Raw genomic sequence first — 20,060 nt, forward strand, 5'->3', positions numbered from 1 at the left:
CACGCAGAAGATAACCTAGTGATTTCCATGATGTTTGCAGGCAACAAATACCATTCACATTCTCTTGTGTGGTTTGCGCATTGTGGGAATTTCTGCTCCCGTTTCTGGCAGAATTCTCCGAGATCCTAATCTTAAGCATTGCCAAGTGGTGCTCATCCCCCTGGTGCTGCTACTTCTTCCCATATCCTCATTCCTTGTTTCATGCAGTATTGCCCGATCAGCTGAAAGCCTGGTGTGTCGAAAAGTTAAGCGAGAGAGGACATTTGTCACCACAGCATCCTCTGAAGTGCATTGACATACATCGTGCGGTCTGTTATCGGCAGGAAGCTGGAGTCCGTGTCCGAATCAAGCAAGCGTTTGGGCTTAAAGGTAGCTGAAAGAACATTATTTGTGTTTCCCTCCCTGAAGTATACTAAGCAATTTCAGAGTTTGGCCTGAAGATTTGTGATGCAGCAATCCAGTTGAAGCTAAGCAGGCCAGTTCTCTATCTACGCCCAGCTTGAGTCCCATGGCAGAAAGGCAGGATGCAAGCATAATAAGCAAATAAAATAAATAAATACTAGTGGACCCTGCAGCAAAATTTTGAAGTGTTGAGTGTTCCTTTTCACTGTTCTGCCTCCTTGATATTCCATTCCATTTGATTCCCTTTCTATTCTGGTTTTCTCATTTTTCTTCCTCCAATAGCATTCACTATCCACTGAGCATGCTCATTGGGCTGTTTCTCCCCCCACACAAACATTTTAAGGGTGTTATTCTAATTCTTTTTTCATTGTTTTGCCAACTGTGGGGTTCCTTCAAGCCTGGGTGGTGTTTTTATTGGTCTACAGCAGTAATAAACAGCCGCAGTGGCATGGGTGGTGCCGTTTTGGCTACATAAGCAGCGGCACTCATGCCTGAACTAAATAGAGGGATTTGTTGCTGCTGCTTCTTTACAGTCTCTGACAATGATAGAAACTAGGTTGATTATTTCAGGCGTTTCTTGCAGCTTAGCCCATGTAAGACACGTGTCAGCCAAACTCTTGGTTGCTTAAAGACATACACAGTCTCTGCGGGGAGAAGGAAGTCTTGAAGAAGACTCTGGTTGTTGGGAGAAAGATGGCTATCTTCATTTTATGAGCGAGAGAAATCTTGCTCATACATTTGTTTTTATTCATTTAGATCATTTCTATGCCACTTAATGCGTGCGCGCGCGCGCGCGCGCACACACACACACACACACATATATATAATCTCTAAGTGGTGAACAGAAAACTAAAACAAATGTTAAAGGTAAAGGTAAAGGTACCCCTGCCCATACGGGCCAGTCTTGACAGACTCTGGGGTTGTGCGCCCATCTCACTTAAGAGGCCAGGGGCCAGCGCTGTCTGGAGACACTTCCGGGTCACGTGGCCAGCGTGACATCGCTGCTCTGGCAAGCCAGAGTCGCACACGGAAACGCCGTTTACCTTCCCGCTGGTAAGCGGTCCCTATTTATCTACTTGCACCCGGAGGTGCTTTCGAACTGCTAGGTTGGCAGGCGCTGGGACCGAGCAGCGGGAGCGCACCCCGCCGCAGGGATTCGAACCGCCGACCTTTCGATCGGCAAGTCCTAGGCGCTGAGGCTTTAACCCACAGCGCCACCTGCGTCCCTAAAACAAATGTTACAGAAATACAGAATATATATACACAAATGTTATGTCAATAAAAATGATGGCTGTAATGATGACAATAGACAGGCATCAGTTCTTTCTTTAACACATAGAAGAGACTGTCCATCAACAGGGAAAGCTGTGGCCTCTCTCTGAACTGAGGATGGGGGAGAAATTCCATTCAGCTCACTCTTGCACTTTCACTTAGGGGAGCACAAGAGGTAACCGAGATCCCAAAGGAGTAAGGTGAGCAGTGCATGTTCATTCCCCTTTCCCTGCTCTGTACAATATATAGTTGTAGGTAGAAAGGCCTTTCCCAGTTATTTTTGTGAGCAAACCCTTAAATATGTATAAATTTTACTGATTTGTGTTTTCTTCCCCTTTCAGCTGATGGTTGCTACGTGAATGCACTGGCCAGAATCCTTAAGGGGGCTGCAAGCATGCAGTTGCCTGAGTTGCCTCAACGCTGGGGAGGAGAAGAAACATTCTTGGTGCAACAACTTGATTTTTCAAGCCTGCAGAGATCGCCCAAGTGGATTGATCCATCTGTGGTACGGAGTCGCCGAACTGCCATCTTGCAGTAGTGGCAGATGGCCATTGGGACTGGTAGGGTGGAAGGCAGGGAGCCGAACAGTAGGTGGTGCCAGAGCCAATGACAGGCAAAACTAACTAATTCCAGTTTCGTCCCCACCCTCTTCCTCCCTGCTGAGTTATACAAAGACAGGCCTGTCATTAAGGAGGAGGAAGCTGACAGGCAGTGTAGCCCAGGCATAGGCAAATTTGGCCCTCCAGATGTTTTGGGACTACAACTCTCATCATCCCTAGCTAACAGGGCCATTGGTCAGGGATGATGGGAGTTGTAGTCCCAAAAACATCTGGAGGGCCGAGATTGCCTATGCCTGTAGTCACTGAGTGTAAGTCAGAAGGTAGGCAGGTGAAGGCAGACTGAGCTTGGTGGGGGCTGCCCCATTCAGCCTAATGGACCAGCCTCCACTATCTGCTTGCTTTCACTATATGTGCGAAGTGACAATTAGGATAATAGACTTGTAGAGTTGGAAGGTACCCCAAGAGTCTAGACTGCAATAGAACAGCTATAGAATCCCTAACAGGTGTCCACTTAGCCTCTGTTTAAAAGTCTCCTAGTCAGAAGGATTCTGCCATTACCGATGGCGCTAACCCGGAAGTCCTGCCCATTGCTGGGCTCCAAGGTGTAGGGCCTGCTATTTCATGCCACTATTTCAGTTGGATTAAGCAGTTTCTCCGAAGGAAGAAGGCCTTTTGTCTCGTTTGGCTGGCTAGCTGTCTGAAATGAATATAGATCAGAGGTGGGGAGCCTGTTCTGTTGAAGGCTGCAATCTCTTGGGGTGCTTAGGGGCCAGGAAGTCTGTTGAGTAGCACATTCTGACAGTGAACAGAGCCAGAAGTGAGCAAGGCACCTCTGTGCACGTTCTCTCTCTCTGTCTCCCCCAAGCCCTTTCCCTGTTTTCCCCATCCTTGCAGCCCACAGGAAAAATTAACCAAGGGCCACATGAAACATTAGCAAGGACCGCATGTTGCCAAACCCATTATAATACAGATTTGCCCCCCCCCCTGAAAATCACATGGAAGGGACATCAGGTATGTCCTGGGCAGGAAAAGTTAGTGGATTCTGAAGGGAAAGGCTTGGTGTGGTCTGGACTGTGGATTTACATTGGTTCTATTTCACTGATCATCCCAGCTGCCGTTCCTTACTGTTCCCAACTAAGGAACCTTTTAAAAAACGAAGATTCCACTAGACTTCAATGAAAACAGATCTTGCAATGTCTAGAACTTCTTCCTAGATAGAGAAGGAAATGTATGACAGTACATAATTTCCTCCTGCGCCTGCCATGTGACAGGGTAAAGTAAAGGTAAAGGGACCCCTGACCATTAGGTCCAGTCGTGACCGACTCTGGGGTTGCATGCTCATCTCGCTCTATAGGCCGAGGGAGCCGGCGTACAGCTTCTGGGTCATGTGGCCAGCATGACTAAGCCGCTTCTGGTGAACCAGAGCAGCGCATGGAAAAGCCATTTACCTTCCCCGGAGCGCGGAGCAGTCCCTATTTATCTACTTGCACTTTGACGTGCTTTCGAACTGCTAGGTTGGCAGGAGCAGGGACCGAGCAACGGGAGCTCTCCCCTTTACAGGGATTCGAACCGCCGACCTTCTGATCAGCAAATCCTAGGCTCTGTGGTTTAACCCACAGCACTACCTGCATCCCTCTTGTGACAGGGTAATGTTCCATAAATGCCTGGGCAAAGGGATTGGACTTTGCCTGGCACTGTTATCACAGAAGGATTGGTGCCAGCCTACTTTTCATTGTAGCCTAGCAAACATGTCATTAGCCCTACCTTGCTCGTTTGGCTTGTACTACATGAATTCTTTTCCATTTTTTGTCCATTGTGCCACAAAGCAGCCACAGGTTCAGCCATCAGCCTGGCTTGTTAATAGGGCAGCAAGTCTTTATGTGTTCCATTCCGTTCCATTTCCATGTATTAGTTACACACAACATTGTTTCCATTCTGCTGCAGTTCATTTTCTTCCCAAAACGATGTTGTTCATCTCGCTGTCCACTCTGGCAAAATGGCATATTTACACAACTAATTACATAAAACACATCATTAAGTTGTCATTACATTGTTTCACCCAATCAATTTCATTGCAAAGGAAACACATTGCAAATGGAGGGAGAACATAATGAATTACGTAATGTTTGTGGAATGACAGCAACAACAACTGCGAATCCTGATCACATTTGATGGATTCATTTCTGTTCCGGACATGGGATGAGAAAGCGAACATTGGCAGTTTTTGGTTTCGTTAGAATTCCCTGACATCCCTCTTTGTTAGGTAGTCCTTTTAGTCTGCGCACTTCGGAAGCCTAGCATTTTTATATGAACTCGTGGCCAAGGAAAAGTTCCTCCAGACATTTCCCCACAGGAACCCAAAAAAAACCCCCCACGTTCGCAAAATGAGCGTTTAAACTGAGATCAGCTTTCTGAAATGTACTGCACAGTTCCTGCTATTTACGATTCTCCTGAAACATCCAAACATCTGTTGTGCACAGAAATGAAATCTTGGTTAACTGCTGAGAACTGCTCCCTTCAACGCAGGAGAATCAAATTGCCCATCAGTTGCCTTACACAGATTTAGCTGTGAAGTGATGATATGAAGAGGCGGTTTAAAGTATCTCTTTGTGCATTTAGCAACTCTGGAAATGTGCTGTATCAGTCAGATCCCTCCTCTCCCCTCTCTTCACCTCAAAATGAAAATAAAATATATATAAAATATATAAATATATATATATAAATAAATATAAAATATAATATAATATCGCACCATAACCCAATCATCATCTTCAGCTGATGTTCTTGTACTGCAAGGATGCTGATCTTCTTAAGTCACACTATTACCCCAGGGCAGGGAATATTTTATATTTGCTTTTCAGAATTGTTAATATTTTTTTCCCCTTTTGACTTGAGATTCATTTTCCCTATTCAAGACATGCCTCAACATCCAGCTATGGAGCTTAGAATGAGAGGATCATGACATTCTTAGAGCGGTGGGGCTGGTTTGGAAGTGGCGTCATCTTGCTCAATCCAAACCTAACTATTCTTCTCTAGGGGCCACTTCTGAAAAAATCAGTTCTGCAGATTTGAAAGTCAGCTGCTGAAAGTCAAGGGTGCCACTTGGCTGGGACTGACTGCAGAAGGTGCTGATTGGCTAGTACTGGCTAAGGGTGCTGATTGGCTAGTGCCTGTGACAGCACTGACAGCCACCCGACGTGTCCTTAGAGCAATGTAATTGTTTTTTGAAAAATTAATGCAGGCTTTTCTTACTATTATTTTGCCTCCAGAGGCTTTTTTTAAAAACCACGAGGATAGCTGAATGTATAATCCAATAAGCACACACCTGCTGTTAAAAAAGCAAAATAATAATTATTTTTATTTATTTATTTGTTTGTTTGTTTGTTTGTTTGTTTGTTTATACATACATACCTTGCCCATCTGGCTGGGTTTCCCCAGCCACTCTGGGTGGCTTCCAGCAAAATATTAAAATACAATAATTCATCAAATATTAAAAGCTTCCCTAAAGAGGGCTGCCTTCAGATGTCTTCTAAAAGTCAGATACAGTGGTACCTCAGGTTAAGCACTAAATTCGTTCCAGAGGTCCGTACTTTACCTGGAACTGTTCTTAACCTGAAGCACCACTTTAGCTAATGGGGCCTCCTGCTACTGCCGCACCACTGGAGCACGATTTCTGTTCTCATCCTAAAGCAAAGTTCTTAACCTGAAGCACTATTTCTGGGTTAGCAGAGTCTGTAACCTGAAGCGTATGTAACCTGAAACGTATGTAACCTGAGATACCACTGTAGTTGTTTATTTCTTTGACATCTGATGGGAAGGTGTTCCACAGGGCGGGCGCCACTACTAAGAAGGCCCTATTTACAGGAGACAGCCTGCCTGACAGAGGGGAAGAGGCAACATTTGTTACTGATCCAGTGCAAAGTGAGTTACAAAGCTGGAATGGCAACCAAGCTGAAGAACCTGCTGCAAACATTGTTTAATTGCTTATGCCTGTTGTCAGGGAACTGACATCAGAGCGAGAGGCGGAGGCAGGGCTCCAGAGCGATGCCGGAGAGGGGACCAGTAGGGGGTAAGGAATTCAGCGTAACACCAGTAGAGAAGAGAGGGAGATGGAGGAAGTGGAGACAGCTCTCCAAGACCCTTCACCAGAGACTATTGGAGAGAGAGCGGACACGCCCCTGCCTTCCCCGTAGTTGTGCAGACGAGTTCCGCGCAGGGAAAGTAGGAGGAGACTAGGCGTCAAACAGCTCTTATGCTGGAAGAGGTTCAAGAAACGCCCACTGACGGATTCTGCAAGTGACTGACCAGTCACGGAGTGTGAGCTGTCAGCCAAAGCGTGGTTGGCCAGGCAATATAACTAAAACTGAAGGCAACTTACGCACAAGTAACCCCCTTACAACCATTACACCTGTCTTCAACCTTTCAGTTAAGAAGCCTGTTAAATATTTATTCCGGGGGGCGGGGGGGGGGCAGGGATGAAATGAGATGCTTGGAATTTTATATTTCTGAAACCCCTCTTGGCTTCCCACATTCTCATGCCATTGTGTTCAGTCTTTTAACACATTCCTTGGATCTTGTGTTAGCGTCTAAATTTCCTCTGTCTTATTGTAGGTTTTGCATCCTTATCTTGATGATCACACTGTTCTGCTAGTCCAGATATATGGCTTGGATGCTATTTACACCCCAGATCCGAGTGGACAAAGAGCAGGCACAGTAGCGCCACGTTTTGGCCAGGCCATCGAGCTCAACGAACAATCCCAGCTGGGGTGGACGGTTCTTCCGCTCTTCGACAGGTGAATCTAAAAGTAGATGCTTCTGTGTTTGGCTCTTTAGACTTACAACAAAGCCTTGAGCATATTTACTAGAATGCAAGCCCCGTTGTGTTGTATCAAATGTTATTCATACTCTGAGTAGACCCATTGAAATTGATGCACCTGACTCTGATCACAGCCAGCTAATACGTTGAAAGTGTATTTAAGGCACACGGCTTTCCCCAGAGAATCCTGGGAAGTGTAGTTTAGCTGTGACCTGAGACATGGGTTCTGGTCACGGCAGTGGCTGTTTTGGGAATGCTTGGTGCCATCCTGATCAGTGAGGGGCAGCCTTAAAGCCATAAACCCTGCTGTTATAGGAACCAAACCTTTGGTATTAAAAATGACTGGTGGCTCCAAATCCCATTTAAAGCGGGAGAAAGGGAGATAAAATCTAGATCAGTGCCAAAATCTGGATGGGTTATCGCCGCATCTGCAACTGAAGGATAAGCAAGCTATCTCGGGAGAGAAGGGAGGTATATTTACCGTTCAGCTTCCCGGTTTTCGGAGCTCAAAATGCCAGTGTTTATATCTGGAGCGGATCCCTTAAACTGCCCTCCCAGAGACAGAATTACCCCCCAGATGAAATGGAAGCAGGGAATGCGGAAGGCAGCTGCAAAAGCTGCTACTCGCCTTGAGAATGGACAAGGTGATGAGATGCCACCTGCCCGTTCCTTCAATATACTTGCGAGGAGAATAGACTGCACTGGTTCTGTTCACACCATAGCAACAAGACCATAGCTTGCTAGAAGAGCATCTCTCCAGCATGCAGAAGGTCCTGGGTTCTCTCCTTGGCATTTCCTAGCAGGGCTGGGAAGAGCTGCTGCCAGTCAGTGTAGACAGTACTGAGCTAGATGGACCAATAGTCTGACTCGGTATAAGGCAACTCCTTGTGCTCCTAGGGAGGTCCCTAGCTGAAATCTCAGCTCAGTTAGCATTGCCCTGACTGGCTTTAAACAAACCATTTTACTCTCTGTCTCAGCCACAAGCACCGCTTCCCCAGTCTATAGCATGGGGATGACAGTGCAGGCCTATCTTCTCAAGGCTGTTGTAGGAATAACAGCTAAAACATGTTCGAGGACCTAGGAAAAGTGCTTTAGAAATACGAAGTGTGGCTGTTTTCAAGGGCGGAATCATTATTGCTCCCTTTCAGTGGCATGGCCAAGTGGAGGTGGACTGTAGAGCAGGGCTAGTGAATATGCGGCCCTCCAGATGTGGTTGGACTCCAGCTTGCATCAGCTCCAGTTGGAGGGCCACAGGTTCCCCCAGATCTGCTGTGGTATCTCTGCAAGTCTCCCTTATCAGCATCAACGGAGGAGCAACTGCTGTATCCCCACACTCTGGACCAAATGGAACGGATGTGTAGCAACTTGTACAGGCTCTAGCACTGCCCCCCTCCCTGCAAAGCAGTCAGTCAGACCTTGATCTGGGACTATCTGCCTGGCTATCCAGTCAGCTGGATGCCAGATCAGATAGCAGTCGTCTAAGGCAGTGTTTCCCAACCTGGTGTCTCCAGCTGTTTTCAGACTACAGTTCCCATCATTCCTGACTACTGGTCTTGCTAGCTAGGGATGATGGGAGTTGTAGTCCAAAAACAGCTGGAGACCCAAGGTTGGGAAACACTGGTCTAAGGTGCTGGTCAGTCCTTCCAAATCTCTCTAAGGCCAATGCTTGAGATCTGAGCAGAGTTTCAGGCTAGGTCAGGTGCAGATTGGAGGTTCTCTTGAGTTTTGAGGGCTAAATACCACCCTACATAAATGGAATGAGCTAGAGGTAAGATTTTAATAATGGATAATCTTTTTTAAAAAATCTCTTAAATTTTGGTTAGGTTAGGATAAATCCACTTATCTGCAACAGCCTTTGTAAATTATACCTCTTGTGTGTTTTTTCTATTGTGATAAAAAAACGAGAAATGAAATAATTGGCTGAAGCTTTAAAATGTAGTCTGAGAATCCCTTCCTTTTCTGCCTCTCAAATATTCTGTAGCTTTTTATTTTATTTTGAAAAGTTTTTGCCTTTTTTTGGTAGGGGGGGATGGATCTTTTCAAGCATTCAAAAAAGAATAGTAAATTCGTATGCATGAAACTGACTGCAAAGAGCAATTAGTCCTTCATTAATATGCAAATTTGGTCCAATGCAAATTCATCTATGTATGCGGTTTTAAATATGCAAGCCGGTCTTGCTGTGCTAGAAAACCCAGATGCTTTTATTAACTTTGAAATTGAGGGATTTGGTTAATGATATTGTTGACAAGAAAAACTTGAATAAATTTGATTACTTGCCGTCTTCCATATTAGCAGAGGCTCATAGGAAGGGGGAAAAAATCCAAGCCAAATGCCAATTTTATCTGGTAATTTTCCCATTACCAAACTAGGAATAAATGTCAGATATGAAGTAATAAGAGCTGGAAATCCTAATGTAGCTGTCCCAAGACCTGAAAACAAAAGATCCAGCCATTTTATACCCAGAGGGTAAAGCCATCTGTATCGGCTCTGTGAACAATATTCTGCTTGGAGGTTTAATATTGGGGAGTTAGATTGTTTTTGTTTGGGAGGAAATAGATGCGCCTTGGAATTTTAAAAAGCTAACACTTTCACAGGTGGCTGTTATCACCAGTTGCTTCCACACTTGGCCCTTGTTCTGGAATTGCTATCCTTTCTCCTCTACTTCAATGGAGAATCCCAGCGATGTTGATAAATGGGTGCAGCCCAGGTTCCTCTGTGCCGTCCTGCCTCAAGGATGGAGAACCTGTTGCCCTCTAGATGTTGCTGGACTGCAGCTCCCATCATCCCTAACCATTGTGCCTGCTGGTCTGTGCCAAGCTCCAGGAGGGGTGCCCTCAGGAAGCTGGGGTCTCAGTCCAAGCTTTTACCAGAACACTTACCCAAGAGAGCAAGGTTCAAAGGTGCAGCATTGTCCCTAGAAGCCAAGGTCAAGGGATGGGGAAATGTAAGTGTTATGTGTGCCAGCGTGGTTGCTTGAGAGCGAACAGGCAAGACCCCCACTGGTCTTTTCAAGGCTTTAATATCGGTGCAAAAACATTCACAGTGCAGAACGTCTCAGTTCCATGTCTTGCTCAGTCACTAGCAGAATCTGGGAGTGGGCGGTCTTTAAACTTTCCCCAGCAGAGCAGTCTTTTGACCCCCATCCTATGCCTCCCCTCTCTGCGTGTAAACTGCACAGAGAGGGCGTGGGCAAAGGGGGACCTGCCTCCCCCCAGCTTTGCTCAGGCTTGGTGTTGTGGCTCTCCCTTGCAACCTCCGAGCCCTGCATCCCTTCCCCACTGGAGACGTGGCTTCCCTCCTCCCTGGAGGAAGAACTGCTTCTCACGATCTTCTCCTGTAACCCAACTTCCCTTCCACCTCTCGCCTCTGAGCTGATGGCAGTTCCCTGACAGTAAGGAATGTAGGAAAGTGCCTTATACCAAGTGAAACCATTGGTCCTTCAAGTCTAGGGTTGTCTACATTGATGAGCAGCAACAGCTTTTGGGGGTTCTCAGCAGGAGTCTTCTGCATGCAGAGCAGGTGCTCTGCCACTGAGCTACAGCCCTTCAGATGTCTCTGGACTGCAATTCCTATCGTCCCTAAGAAGAGTAGAAGAGTTCGGATTTGATATCCTTCTTTATCACTACCCGAAGGAGTCTCAAAGCGGCTAACATTCTCCTTCCCCTTCCTCCCCCACAACAAACACTCTGTGAGGTGAGGGGGGCTGAGAGACTTCACAGAAGTGTGACTAGCCCAAGGTCACCCAGCAGCTGCATGTGGAAGAGCTGGGAATCGAACCCGGTTCCCCAGATTACGAGACTACTGCTCTTAACCACTACACCACACAGGCTCTCTAACCATTGGCCATGCTGGTTGGGGCAGATTGGAGCTGGAGTTCAACAAAAGGGGTGTGGCTTCTCTGTTGCTGGTTTTTGTTTTTAGTACCAGCCTGTTCAGTGGAAAATATGCCACCTTGTACCAGGTCTGACCATCTTGCCCAGCTACTCTGACTGGCAGTAGCTCTTCACGGTGTCAAGCCTTTTCCACCACTTGCTGCCTGGTCTTTCAAACTGGAGATGCTGGGGGCTGAACAGGGCACCTTCTGTGTGTAAGCATACACTGAGCTAGAGGTCAGCATTAAAGCTCTGGTTTTCCCAGTAGTGATGTATGGGAGCTGGACAATAAAGAAGGCTGATTGCCGAAGAATTGATGCTTTTGAATTCTGGTGCTGGAGGAGACTCTTGAGAGTCCCAAGGACTGCAAGAAGATCAAACCGATCCATTCTGAAGGAAATCAGCCCTGAGTGCTCACTGGAAGGACAGATCATGAAGCTGAGGCTCCAATACTTAGGCCACCTCATGAGAAGAGAAGACTCCCTGGAAAAGACCATGATGTTGGGAAAGATGGAGGGCACAAGGAGAAGGGGACGACAGAGAACAAGATGGTTGGACAGTGTTCTCGAAGCTACCAGCATGAGTTTGACCAAACTGTGGGAGGCAGTGGAAGATAGGAGTGCCTGGTCCACGGGGTCACGAAGAGTCGGACAGGACTAAACGACTCAACAACAACAACAACAGAGGTCAGCAGGTACCCCCTGATACAGCACCCAAAGTAATGTCTATAGACATAGAAAGCTGCCTTATATTGAGTCAGACTATTGGTCCATCTTGCTCAGTACTGGCTACACTGACAGGCAGCTGCTCTCCTGGGTTTCAGACAGAAATCCCTCCCAGTTCTACCTGGCATGGGGAACCAAACAGGGGACCTTCTGACTGCAGAGCACACGCTCTGTCCCTGAGCTGTGGCCCTTCCCCAAACCTCTTGGGACAAATTCACAATTTGGACCTGAGGCTCCTTTGCCTGAGAACACAATAGCCCAAGAGTTGCCTCTGAAGTGGTGCATTTGAGTGCACCGTGCCGTTATTTGCAAAGCTGCTGAAATCAAAATGACCCGAGAAGTTAATAGATTATGGTGCTCCCCAAATAGCTGTTTGATTCCCATGGCTTTCCTGGCACAGCTGTTTGGGATATAAATCCTGACAGTCAGAAATGGTTAGTTTCTAAATCCTTGATGTGCTACGCTCGGCAAAGAACCGTTGGAACAGTTAAGGCAGCCCGGGTGGCAAAGGCAGTGAGAGTGGGGGCGGAATATGTAACAGGGTCTGCAGCAGGCTTGGCTCTCGGTGCTACGGTATTTAAAGATGCAGATGTCAGCGGCATTGTGGGCCAGAGCTGTGCATGCTACAAACTTGGAAGTTAAAAAGGGACATCTGCAGCAAAAGAAATGTGAATTCTGCAAAGGGGGTGACCCAAGTACGCAAGTCATTTAGGGGGCAGCAGGAGTTTTTGTGGTGCCAATGGAGCAGTGTTAGGCATCATCAGCTGCAATTTTTTTGAATCTGTCATGTTCCCTGCAACTCAGAGATCTCACAAAAGAGGTTGATTTAGTTGCCATGCCCAAGGAGGACTTTATTTGGACCCTGCCAGCTGGAGGACATAGACTTATGCCTCTCCCTCGGTTTGCATACCCAGAGGATGAGGGCCCCAATCACAGAGCCCTGTCCTCAGCATTGCAAATACTCACAAATAAGAAATCGGACAAAGTCCCTCTAAGGAGGACTGCCAGCTCTTCTCAAGAGGGTGGGGCCGATCACAGAACAGACCTTGCCTGCCTTTATAATGGTATCAGTTGACCTCCTCTCCTTTCCAGTTTGGGAACTGCCAGGGTTTTCTTAAGCATATGTGGCGTCGGGGTGCAAAGATCCTCCTGGCACCCCCCTCCCCAGGTTGCCCAGTCCAAGGAGTGCTGGAGGGCAGAGCTGGCCAGCCGCCTCAGTCTCTTGCTGGCTTGGTCACCCCCGAACTCACGGCACAGAGCCACCCGCAGCAGAAGAGCCCGCCACGGCGCTCCAGCCGACGGGGGGCTCTTCACCGGACTCAACTCTCGGACCCTGGACTCTCGGCCTGGCACCCAGGTGCCCTGCACTCCTTGCACCTATGGGTAAGATGGCCCTGGGGACTGCTCTCTGGGATAAGACTCCCTGGGACAGTTTGTGAAGAATTTGAGACTCTATTAAAGGCTGCAGCTGCAACGTGATCACATTGTCAACAGTAGGTGGTGGTAATGGGGTCTTTTCTTGGCCTTTCTATACACCATTAAACCCAAGAAGGAGAAGGAGCTCCTTGCTGTGGCAACATCTCCCCGTGTTGCCTGGTTAAGGAAATAAATCCCAGTCCATGGAGACTTGTTGGAAGCTTTCCAAGGTGCTGATCTGGCTTGCCAAAGTCGTACACCCTGTGATTTAGCCCTGATGAGCCTCTGCCTACTGAAACAACCCTTAATGTGATGCCGAAAGCCAAGCTTTCTCCAAAGCAAGTCCCAGACATTTGCAAAACAGGAGGTGCCTGAGGTGGAGAGTCTCAATGGCACTGTTCCTCTCTGCCTTTTTTTTGTTGGCATCCATCTGTCTCAGGAAAAAATGGAGGAGTTCGCCTTTGGAGGCAAGGTCAAACTGTTGGAAGGTTACAGCGCCTGCTGTGGCTGTAGAGACCGATGTGAGAGAGACATGTTTTGTTGCAGCCAGGGCAGAGGAAGGCGCCTAGCTGTGATGCTCAAATGCGCCATGGCGTTTCTTCTCTCTGCGCTCCTCCCAGTGGTCATTATCACAGGGGGAAAGGGAGTGCCACTGGTGTTGTGCAGACCCTGTTTGTTTTGGTGAGGGTTGTGTGTGGTCAGATCAGCCTGACCTTCAGCCAAAACTGAATTCCCCAGGCAAAATGCCACCTGGGTGGGAAGCTCTTAATGACCTCCTTGTTGAGAAGAGCCAATGGCCAGCCTGAGTGGGCAGAAGGCACTTTCACTACCATGGACCAGAGCTGGTCCAAACCCCAGCAGCATCTGTCGGTCTCCCTCAATGGTGCTTGAAAACCTTTGGCTGCCGCTGGGCCGCCAGCAATCTCTGCAATGCACTAAAGAATACTGGGGATTGAACGGAATTGGATTATGTGGTGCAGCCATGTTGGAGTGGCAAAATGCCACGGCTTGGCCTTGACTATGCACACTGAAATGCATTATGCAAGGGTTTTTTTAAAAAGATACATGCTTGCTTTTCCTTATGCGGTTCCTGAAACCCGTGGGAGAGAGATGAGCCTGACAGCAATGTGTGGTTATATAACAAATGCAACATAGCTCTCCATGCCAGCAGGCTCCTGAGCCCAATCTAGTACACATTGTTAAACTATGGAACTCACTGCCACAGGAGGCAGGGATGCCCATCATCTTGGATGGCTTTAAAAGCAGATTGGACATGTCTATAACTCTGCCTCCATCTCTCAAAGTTCTTACAGTGTGTCCAGTTTTGTGTCTGCCTGGCTTTGAGCCTGCAGGGCTAAGCCCTTCCCCACCTGACCAACCACGGGCCAAGTTTGATAAGTGGGCGGGGCCACCCCTTTGTCAGTCACCTGACACCGGGTGTCCCCTTTTCCTTTCCTGCGTGGCTTGAAATCAAACTCTGCAGACCAATGCTTGATCTACTTTAGTCATTTAAGTATTGGTTTATCATTACCGTTTCTAAGCAGCAGTATGATGTACAGAATTGAGATTCGCACTGAAATGGTGAAGAATTTCCACAAGGACCTTAAAAACAAACCAACAAACAGCAAGCTGGTGTGGAAATATGGGCAGCTGGGTTTAAGATGGGAAAACTGAAAGAAACTGAAGCTGACAGATTTTTCCCATTTCTACCCCAAATCCAGCTCCCTGCAGACCTTTCGTTCACCTGGGCCTGAGGAAAAACATTCAATGTTTCACCCATGTTATTGAATCAATAGCAGTAATAACTTGAGGGGGCTCTTCTTGCTAAGTGTGTGTGTGTGTGTTTTCAGGAGATTAATAACCACTCCTTCTGCCTTGGAGTTTATTAGCTCGAGGAGTATTTATTACCTCATAAGCACAAAACCCCTCTGGTTACCATCTAATTAAACTCCAATTCAGTGCATGCAGTATTAGGGGGAATTGTATTAATAGTAAATTTCAGAGGAAAAGACAGGGAACAGAGATTACCTGTTGGATTAATCTTCCTTCTCTTTTGCAGAAACTGTGTAGGAAGTGGGGTGCACAACACGCCTTTGTTTCAAGGGGTGCCGAGTCCTGTGAGTACTGAACAAAATTACCTTATTGTTTTAAATGAGGAACTGGATGGAAAATATACACTGGGGGGGGGGAAGCTTCTGAGTGACATCATTTTTGAGAATGGCCCGTGTTTAGGTGGTAGAGGGGGGTTATTGTTAGAAGCTCTCTTGGGAAGGGGAGGTTGGTCCAAGTCATAGCCTGAGCATCTTCATTAAAGGCAAAATACAGATGTGAAAAGTAAGTACTGAGCTAGACAAGTGAGACTTCAGGCTCTGGTGGTTAATCAACTAAAGCTTTTGTTGATTGACCTCTAGGGCCAAAAACCTAATCAGCTGAAGGTGTGGGGGATCTTTTTCAGCCTGAGGGCCACATTTTTGTGTGGGCAAGCTTTCAGGGGCCACATGCCAGTCGTGGGCAGGGCCAGAGGCCAAAGTGGGCAGAGCAACAAATGGAAACTTTGCACATCAGACTAGTCACACACTCCTCTCTTGAAGGTCACATCTTGGGGATAGTAGGTAGAGCACGAGGCTCTTCATCTGAGGGTTGTGGGTTCGAGTCCCATGCAGGCCAAAAGATTCCTGCATGGCAGGGGGTTGGACTAGATGGCCCTCTTGGTCCCTTCCCACTCTGTAAGTCCATGAGTCTATGATTCCATCCTTCATCCAGCCAAGCAAAGAGGCATTGCCAGAATTCAAGGGCACATTCTAGCCAGGCATAAACACTTGAGGGTGTGAAGGAGGGTGTGGCCTGGGCGTGGCCTGAGCAGAGAGGATGTGGCTGGGGAGGGTGTCTGGGGGGCGGAGTCCTGAGGGCCAGATAGAGAGGATTGGAGGGCTGCATTTGGCCTGAAGTACCAGTGGAGCCAGAATCTTTAACTAGTTGATCTAGCCATTGAACTAATTAAAACTTGGAGCAATTAGTTACTAGGTCAGTTTTTAATGTGATTTGCAGAATTAATTTGTTGCTTCTGTTTCTTTGGCTGGGAGGCAGACCAGCATCCCGGTCCGTACCCTTTTTTTTGGGGGGGGGGAGGGAGGGAGGGAGGGAGAGAGAGAGAGAGAGAGAGAGAGAGAGAGAGAGATGTCCTCTCTGCCTCTTTTGGCACTGGTTCCTCGTAGAGCTGACAGAACTAATTTTATTCTCTTTTGTCCTTTTCTCCGTGATGTAATCCTGCAGTTGGCATTTGCAGGATCCATATGTCAAATTGTGGAATGCTCCTATCCGCGATTGGCTTGTTTTGTTTTTTTCTCTTCCTTTTTGTGTGTGTGTGTGTGCATGACCTCCTGGCTGTTGATGGCACAAACAGGATATTGTAGCTGCAATATTGCAGTTTTTCAGTTGTCTGCTTTTAAACCTCCCTGGGTTCACGCTAGCCTTTTATTATTATTTTTTTCACGGACAAAGAGAGCAGGGAGAGGTGGTTCTTTTACACAACCAAAATGACTGTCATTATGACAGGCGCTGTATAGGGAGGTGAGAGAGCCTGCACACTTCTGGGATCCCTGCGTGGACTGAGTCTCTGTGTCTGTGAAATGGGCACATTGCCATGCTACCTGTCATCAGTAATAGGTGGGATTTGGCCGTGGTCACCCTTTAATAGTGCTTTGCTTTCCCAATAGAAGTGAATATCAATTACTCACTTAGGCTGCACTCCTAACTTGTACAGCAGATTCATGCCATTCATTTCAAGCACATTCAACGCACAGGTAAAGCACAGAGCTTCTCCCCAAGCCATCCTGGGAAGTGTAGTTAGTTAAGGGTGCTGGGAGTTGTAGCTTTGGGAGGGGGAGATGACAGTTCACAGAATTGTTTGGCACATAGCTGTCAACGTTTCTCTCTTTTTTTTTAAGGGAAATTCCCTTATTCCGAATAGGATTCCTAGCAAGAAAAGGGAAAAGTTGACAGCTATGCTTTGGTGGTGGAGAGTCATCTGCTTTAAATGTGTATTGAATATGTTGGTTGGCAAGAAGAAATAGGGATATAAAAGGAGAATTCCCTGGATGCCAAGATCCAGGTTTGGGGCAAGAATGTACTTGAAATGTATGGATCTGCCCCTTGTGTGGGGTTTGAAAACAAAACAAAAGCACACAGTATCAGCAAAGCAGCTATTTTTGAAATTGTTGAAATTGTTGTCGTTGTATTTATTCTTTTATTTATAAAATCTAAATACCACTTGATTGTAAAAAAGATGCTTCAAGGCAGTTTACAAAAGATAAAACAGTAAAATCAAGAAAAACTTGCAGCCATACCTCAAAACATACAGTTACTAACATTGATTAAAATTATCTCAACTTTCGAAGTTTCCGGGCAGGTTTGTCTAAACAAGAACGTTTTTAGCAGGTGCCGAAAAGAGTACAGTAGAGAAGACGCCTGCTTGATATCACCCAAAATGGAGGCGGTCTGGCCTGAAATCAGTGCCAATGGTGGCAGCACTTCTCCGCCACTGGTGGAAGCAGCAGGGCAGGCGGGGTGCCCACAGAGACGCCACCACAGGGGCTTCTGCTGCCTGAGGCAGCAGCCTCACTTTGCCTAATAACTGGGCTGGATACCTCTCTCTCTCTCTCTCTCTCTCTCTCTCTCTGTCTTCAAGAATAGAATAGAAACTAGGGAAGAGAGGACAGGAATGGTGAAGCTGGAGAAGCTGTGATGTAAATACATCTCTTGGTGGGAATGTGGTGTTGATGTGCAATCTGGTTATCAAGGCCTGTGAGTCATAACAATGCAGATTATCTCAAAATACCCCTCTCCCCTTCTTAATGAGTGTTTGGGTTGTCCTTCTGGAAGACATAATATTTTTGATACAATGTGTTTGCAAGGAATTTCTACAGGGCATAACCACCCGACCTGTGAAGGATGTCATGTCTGAAGGTTTGCAGAAAAAGAGGCTCCGGCTTCTAGCCACGTACGGCAGTCTTGTTACCGAGGTGTGGGATGGCCATTACTTTGACAATGACCAGCAGGAGTTGCCGGTAAGTTGAACACTCATGTAGTTATAAATCCATAACAGACATTCCTTTCACTGTGTAGCTTCTCACAGATCCTCCATCTGTCCCTTATGTGTAGGTATTTATTTACCGTATTTTTCGCTCTATAAGATGCACTTTTCCCCTCCTAAAAACTAAGGGGAAATGTGTGTGCATCTTATGGAGCGAATGCAGGCTGCACAGAGAGGGAAAGCTGCACAGCGCCCCTTCAGCGAAGTGGGAGGAGAAACAGAGCCCCTTCCGTTTCTCCTCCCACTTTGCTGGAGAGGTGCTGAGCAGAGAGGGAGAGAATATATTTTTTCTTGTTCTCCTCCTCTAAAACTAGGTGCGTCTTATGGTCTGGTGCGTCTTATAGAGTGAAAAATACGGTACTTTCCATTGTTTTAGAGCAATTTTCAATCCAACCTTCAGCAAGACTTGTTGTTGTTGTTGTTGTTGTTGTTTTGTTTATGATCCACCTTTCCCCCTAAGATCCCAGTGCAGATAACAACCTTAAAGCATAATATTAAAAACAGTTGCTCTCAGGGTGACTAACAACCCTTTATCCCCACAACAGCTCTGTGAGGTAGGTTAAGCTGAGAGGTAACAGTTTGTCCCAAGGTCACCCAGTGAGCTTTGTGGCTGAATGGAGACCACAGTTTTCATCTCTGGGGTCCTAGTCCAACACCCTAACCCAGCCTGTCCCAATCTGGTGCGCTCCAGAGATTTGGACTCCATCTTCCATCAGCCCAAGAGGTTTTTGCATTACAACTCTTGTCATTCTCAACCAGCATGCCCAACAGTCAGGGATGATGGGAACTGAATGAAAAGGAGGTGCATTGCTTTGTTAAGCAGGGTTGTGTGAAGGGGGCAAGATTTGGACCAATCCATCAAAGTCGTCTTTCTCATAGGTATTGCCAAATAAAGTCATGCTTCCCTGGGGCTGCATCTGTAAAGGTAAAGGTAAAGGGACCCCTGACCATTAGGTCCAGTCGTGGCCGACTCTGGGGTTGCGGCGCTCATCTCGCTTTATTGGCTGAGGGAGCCGGCGTACAGCTTCCGGGACATGTGGCCAGCATGACTAAGCCACTTCTGGCGAACCAGAGCAGCACACGGAAACACAGTTTACCTTCCTGCCGGAGCAGTACCCATTTATCTACTTGCACTTTGACATGCTGTCGAACTGCTAGGTTGGCAGGAGCTGTGGCAGAGCAATGGGAGCTCACCCCGTCATGGTGATTTGAACCACCGACCTTCTGATCGGCAAGTGCTAGGCTCTGTGGTTTAACCCACAGCACCCGCTGCATCTGTACCGTACATTAAAAGCTCTGTTATACCACCTTAACAGACATGGCTTCCCCCCATTGTGTGAACTGTGGTTTGTTAAGGGTGCTGAGTTAGGAGACCCCTCATTCCCCACAAAAAAGCTACAATTCCCAAAGTTCCCTGGGAAGAAGAGGGAGTGATTCTTTAACTAGTCTGAGAATTGTAGCTCTGTAAGGGGGAATAGGGACCTCCTAACAACTCTTAGCACCCTTAACAAACTACAACTCCCAAGATTCTTTGGGGGAAGAAGCCATGACTGTTTAAAGTGGTATGATACTACTTTCAATTTGTAGTGCAGATGGGGGGAAATGACTGGCTTGATACAATGTTTATTCATGTATCACAAACGTACTCTAAATGGCAACAATGGCAACAAAATCCATTGGTTTAAGCAGTCCCCTTAGTGCTTCAGAGCATCCTGTTGGATATTTTTTAATGCAACACTCTTCAGATCTGGCCCCAACAGCCCCAGCCATTAGGCCCAGTGGTCAGGGACCCTGGGAATTGTAGTCCAAAAAATCTGGAGGGCACCAAGTTGAGGAAGGTCGCTCTGACCACTACCCTTTTCTGGTTTGCAGAGAAGAGATGTGTAGGGGTTCTTACAAGCCAAG

General features: G+C 47.0%; 1 protein-coding gene across 2 annotated transcripts in view; it reads left to right on the plus strand.

Moving 5' to 3' along the window:
* Nucleotides 1-20,060, plus strand: part of LOC307204113 (uncharacterized protein) — a 47,043-nt gene that overhangs the window by 22,867 nt on the left and 4,116 nt on the right. For both annotated transcript variants that reach the window (XM_079955522.1, XM_079955523.1), the window contains exons 14-18: nt 208-369; nt 2,016-2,179; nt 6,846-7,027; nt 15,123-15,180; nt 17,977-18,129. In XM_079955522.1, the coding sequence (XP_079811648.1) occupies nt 208-369; nt 2,016-2,179; nt 6,846-7,027; nt 15,123-15,180; nt 17,977-18,129 (719 nt within the window). The remainder of the gene's footprint in view (nt 1-207; nt 370-2,015; nt 2,180-6,845; nt 7,028-15,122; nt 15,181-17,976; nt 18,130-20,060) is intronic.

This window comes from Podarcis cretensis (genome assembly GCF_951804945.1).
Source record: "Podarcis cretensis genome assembly, chromosome: 15".
Lineage (NCBI taxonomy): Eukaryota > Metazoa > Chordata > Lepidosauria > Squamata > Lacertidae > Podarcis > Podarcis cretensis.